General features: G+C 32.2%; 1 protein-coding gene across 1 annotated transcript; it reads right to left on the bottom strand.

Annotated features, from left to right (window-relative positions):
• Positions 1-426: 426 nt before the first annotated feature.
• Positions 427-1,260, bottom strand: LOC148690950 (uncharacterized). Its single transcript, XM_088685055.1, has one exon. The coding sequence runs from the start codon at positions 1,258-1,260 to the stop codon at positions 427-429; it is 834 nt and encodes a 277-aa protein (XP_088541181.1).
• Between the last annotated feature and the right edge of the window lie 4,036 nt (positions 1,261-5,296).

Here is a 5,296-nt window from a genome sequence, read left to right as displayed (position 1 = left end):
TCTCGGTAAAATAATGTTCTTTCACAACTCTATGAAATTTCAAGTACGACTGTCGTATGCTTCCTTCAATCCATATATGGATTTGTTGAGCTTGCACACTAGGTTTCTTCATTCTCCCTCTTTAAAACATTTTGGTTGTCGCATGTAAATACACTATTCCAGATCCCCATTCAAGAATGTTGTTTTTACATCAATTTGATGTAAAATTAAATCAAAATGAGCCACCATAGACATGATAACCCTAAAAGCATCCTTTGTTGATACATGACTGAATGTTTCTTTGTAGCCTACACCCTCTTTCTATGTGAAACCTTTCGCGACGAGCCTGGCTTTGTGCCTCTCTATGTTTCCATTTGAATCCCTTTTTATTTTAAAGACCCATTTGCACACTATGGGTTTTGTTCCTTCTATTTGTTCCACTAGGTCCTATACTTGGTTGTTCGCCATCGAACTCAATTCACTTTTCATCGCCTCTATCCACTTATCAACATTTGGTCCTGGAATTGCTTCTTTGTAACTCAATGGGTCTTTGAACTCTGAAAGATCAGTGTCAAACTCTGTCAAATATACGAAATCACTTAGTGTTGTGGGTTTTCGAACCCTAGATGACTTTCTTATATTTACAGCACCTGCAACCATAGAATTATCTTCTTGTGCATGTTGTTGTTGTTGATTTTCTGTTGCAGTATCTTCAAGAACATCTTGTATAACTGTATCATTAGGCAGTTCAGTGTCATGTGCAACCTCTATTTCGTTGCATGGTTCATCAGGATCGTTGCTTCTTATGTTCTCGATTAATACAGTTATTGGTGCCATAATCTCCGTGTTACGATCAACTTCCTCAACTGCAGCTTCTTTATCATTAATTTCTTCTTCAAATACAAATTCTTCAACCTTTGTCCCATAATCAGTGCTTGCATCTGACTCCATGAAAACTGCCTTTCCAGTTTCGACAATTCTAGTAGTTTGATTAGGGCAATAGAATCTAAAACCCTTTGATCTTTCAGCATATCCAATAAAATGACAACTGATAGTCTTGGGATCTAGTTTCTTGCAGCTTGGATTATAGATTTTTGCCTTTGCCCTACAACGCCATGCATGCAAATGGTTCAAACTTGGTTTTCTGCATGTCCAAAATTCGAAAGGTGTCCCTTCCACGAACATTGAAGGTACCCTATTTAATATATAATTTTCAGTTTTCACTGCTTCACCCGACAAACAATTTGGCAAGTTGGTTCTACAAATCATGCTCATCTCCATGTCCATGAGGGTTCTATTCCTCCTATCTACCACTTCGTTTTGCTCAGGAGTACCTAGCGTGGTATATTGGGCTACAATTCCCTTTTCGTGTAGAAATAATGCAAAGGGTCCAGGATTTCTACCAATTTCAGTATATCTACCACCGTATTCCCCTCTCCCCTATTAGACCTCATAATCTTAATACTCATTTCCAATTGATTTTCAACTTCACTTTTATAAATTTTAAAGGTTTCAAGTGCTTTAGACTTTTCTAAAATCAAATAAATGAAGCAAAATCTCGAAAAATCATCAATATAAGTTGTGAAATATTTGTTTCCTTCCAAGGTTTGTGTGGTAAAAGGACCACAAATGTCCATATGAATGATCTCTAGGGGTTGTTTAATCCCTTTGATGCAATCAACACAAAAATAAAAATCATTGAAGTTTAATGGAGGTCAAATTTCATTTTTGACAAGCAGCTCCATTCTTTGTTTAGAGATATAGCTGAGTCTCTTGTGCCATAAAATTGAGGATTGTTGATGTTGATGCAAAAAATCGGCGAGAACTTTGGTTATCATTAGACCTGGCAATTTTTTACACGACCCGTTAACACGACACGTAAACGACACGAAAATAACGGGTTTCGGGTCAACACGATAACTAATCGGGTCATTATCGGGTCACACGATAATAACCCGTTAATAACGGGTCCTTAACAGGTTTACACGAGAGTGACACGCGGGTAACCTGTTTCGACACGATAAGAAAAATGCTATTTTGATGATTTTAATTTTTTAAACTACTAAAAAAAACTTACTATAAAATGCAATAGATATAATGAATATGTATATATTGTTTATTAATTATTATTCTATATAAACTTTAAATTTTAAGTTTTATTTATTTATTTATTTTTATAGTATATTATAGGCAAAGATTGAGATTAAAAATCATAAAACACATTAAAAATAAAAATATCAAGTAATATAAAAATACCAAACACATAAAAAAATTATAATAATTAATTTCCCGCCTAATATTTCAAGAGTTTCATCCATTTCCCGCCTAATGTTTGGGAAATTTTGCAGCCTATATCCATCCATTTCCCGCCTAATATTTAACCCAAAGAAACTCTAAGCGTTAGTTAATGTATCGTTTTGATGGGATACGTATCCTATGAAACAAATTTCAATGATCCAACCGTCAAACTTGTTTATATATGCTTCGAGATCTTATACGCCAAAATTTGCAAAAAAAAAATATTCAGAGATCAAGAAACGAGACAAAACTTTTCAACAGTTATAAACGAAAAATCACGATTTAACGGTTGTTTTAACTCTGATTTTGATGATTTTTTACAGCTATACTCTTTGACCCTATATGAATATAATGAATGTATTCGATCTTCAATTTAAAATATTTACATTGGTGGATACCACAAAATCTTATGTTATACTTGATAAAAGTATAAATAAACTCTCAAGTGTTAGTGAATTTATCATTTTGATGGGATACGCATCTTACAAAACTAATTTCAACGATCCAACCGTCAAACTTGTTTATATATGCTTCGATATCGCATACACCAAAAATTGCAAAAAAAAAACATTAAGAGATCAAGTAACGAGACAAAAAATTTTGACGGTTATAAACGAAAAATCACGATTTAACGGTTATTTTAACTCCGATTTTGATGATTTTTTACAGCTACACTCCTTGACCCTGTATGAATACAATGAATGAATTTGATCTTCAATTTAAAATATTTATACTAGTGGACACTACAAAATCTTATATTATACTTAATGAAAGTATAAATAAACTCTTAAGTGTTAGTGAATCTATCGTTTTGATGGGATATGCATCCTACGAAACTAATTTCAACGATCTAACCGTCAAACTTGTTTATATATGCTTCGATATCGCATACGCCAAAAATTGCAAAAAACAAACATTTAGAGATCAAGTAACGAGACAAAACTTTTCAACGGTTATAAACGAAAAATCATGATTTAACGGTTATTTTAACTTTAATTTTGATGATTTTTTACAGCTACACTCCTTGACCCTATATGAATACAATGAATGAATTCGATCTTCAATTTAAAATATTTACACTAGTGGATACCACAAAATCTTATGTTATACTTGATGAAAATATAAATAAACTCTCAAGCGTTAGTGAATCTATCGTTTTGATGGGATACGCTTCCTATGAAACTAATGTCAACGATCCAACCGTCAAACTTGTTTATATATGCTTCAAGATCGCATACACCAAAAATTGAAAAAAACAGACATTCAGAGATCAAGTAATGAGACAAAACTTTTCAACGGTTATAAATGAAAAATCACGATTTAACGGTTATTTTAACTCCGATTTTGATGATTTTTTATAGCTACACTCCTTGACCCTATATGAACACAATGAATGAATTCGATCTTCAATTTAAAATATTTACACTAGTGGATACCACAAAATCTTATGTTATACTTGATGAAAGTATAAATAAACTCTTAAGTATTAGTGAATCTATTGTTTTGATGGGATACGCATCCTACGAAACTAATTTCAACGATCCAACCGTCAAACTTGTTTATATATGCTTCGAGATCGCATACGCCAAAAATTGCAAAAAACAAACATTCAGAGATCAAGTAAAGAGACAAAACTTTTCAACGGTTATAAACGAAAAATCACGATTTAACGGTTATTTTAACTTCGATTTTGATGATTTTTTACAGCTACACTTCTTGACCCTATATGAATACAATGAATAAATTCGATCTTCAATTTGAAATATTTACGCTAGTGGATACCACACAAATCTTATGTTATACTTGATAAAAGTATAAATAAACTCTTAAATGTTAGTGAATTTATCGTTTTGATGGGATACGCATCCTACAAAACTAATTTCAACGATCCAACCGTCAAACTTATTTATATATGCTTCGAGATCGCATACGCCAAAAATTGCAAAAAACAAACATTCAGAGATCAAGTAATGAGACAAAACTTTTCGACGGTTATAAATGACAAATCACGATTTAACGGTTATTTTAACTCCGATTTTGATGATTTTTTATAGCTACACTCCTTGACCCTATATGAATACAATGAATGAATTCGATCTTCAATTTAAAATATTTACATTAGTGGATACCACAAAATCTTATGTTATACTTAATGAAAATATAAATAAAACTCTAAGTGTTAGTTAATGTATCGTTTTGATGGGATACGCATCATATGAAACTAATTTCAATGATCCAACCATCAAACGTGTTTATATATGCTTCGAGATCGCATACGCCAGAAATTGCAAAAAACAAACATTCAGAGATCAAGTAACGAGACAAAATGTTTCGACGGTTATAAACGAAAAATCACGATTTAACGGTTATTTTAACTCTGATTTTGATGATTTTTTACAGCTACACTCCTTGATCCTATATGAATACAATGAACTAATTTGATCGTCAATTTAAAATATTTACAAAAGTGGATATATACCACAAAATCTTATGTCATGATGATCTATGAAAATTGAGGATTTTGTAAAAGGAATAACATGTAAGCTTTGAGTTCCATTGGCAAGGTTACATGGTCGTTTAGATTTTTAAAACCCTCCAAATCTCATGAACAATGTTATTTATTTTAGTGAAAAATTAATAAAATTAATAATAATTATTGTAGAAGTGTGAAAAATGTAATCACTCGTAATAAAAAGCTTTACAACTTTCATTAAGGGGTCAACTCCGAAATTTAGTATGCATATACTGATTTAGTATTATGTTTTACATTTTTTTGGGTCCAATTATGTTTTTCATTTTCATTTTTATTGATTTAAAATATATTTTTCTTAACGGGTAACGGGTCGGGTCATATTACCTGAAAATATTAACGGGTTGATTTCGGGTCGGGTCATATTACCCGTTTACTTTAACGGGTACTACACGACACGACCCGTTAAGCTATCGGGTATGACACGAAAACGACACGAACACGAGAAACACGACACGAATGCCAGGTCTAGTTATCACGATAGTGTCC

Source organism: Pyrus communis, chromosome 15, assembly GCF_041283825.1.
Source record: "Pyrus communis isolate YQ-2024b chromosome 15, ASM4128382v1, whole genome shotgun sequence".
NCBI lineage: Eukaryota > Viridiplantae > Streptophyta > Magnoliopsida > Rosales > Rosaceae > Pyrus > Pyrus communis.
Note: the sequence above shows the minus strand (reverse complement) of the source record. Positions and strands in the feature narration are given on the sequence as shown.

Coding starts and splice junctions, on each gene's coding strand:
- LOC148690950 (XM_088685055.1), bottom strand. CDS start 1,260: ATGGAGATGAGCATGATTTGTAGAACCAACTTGCCAAATTGTTTGTCG.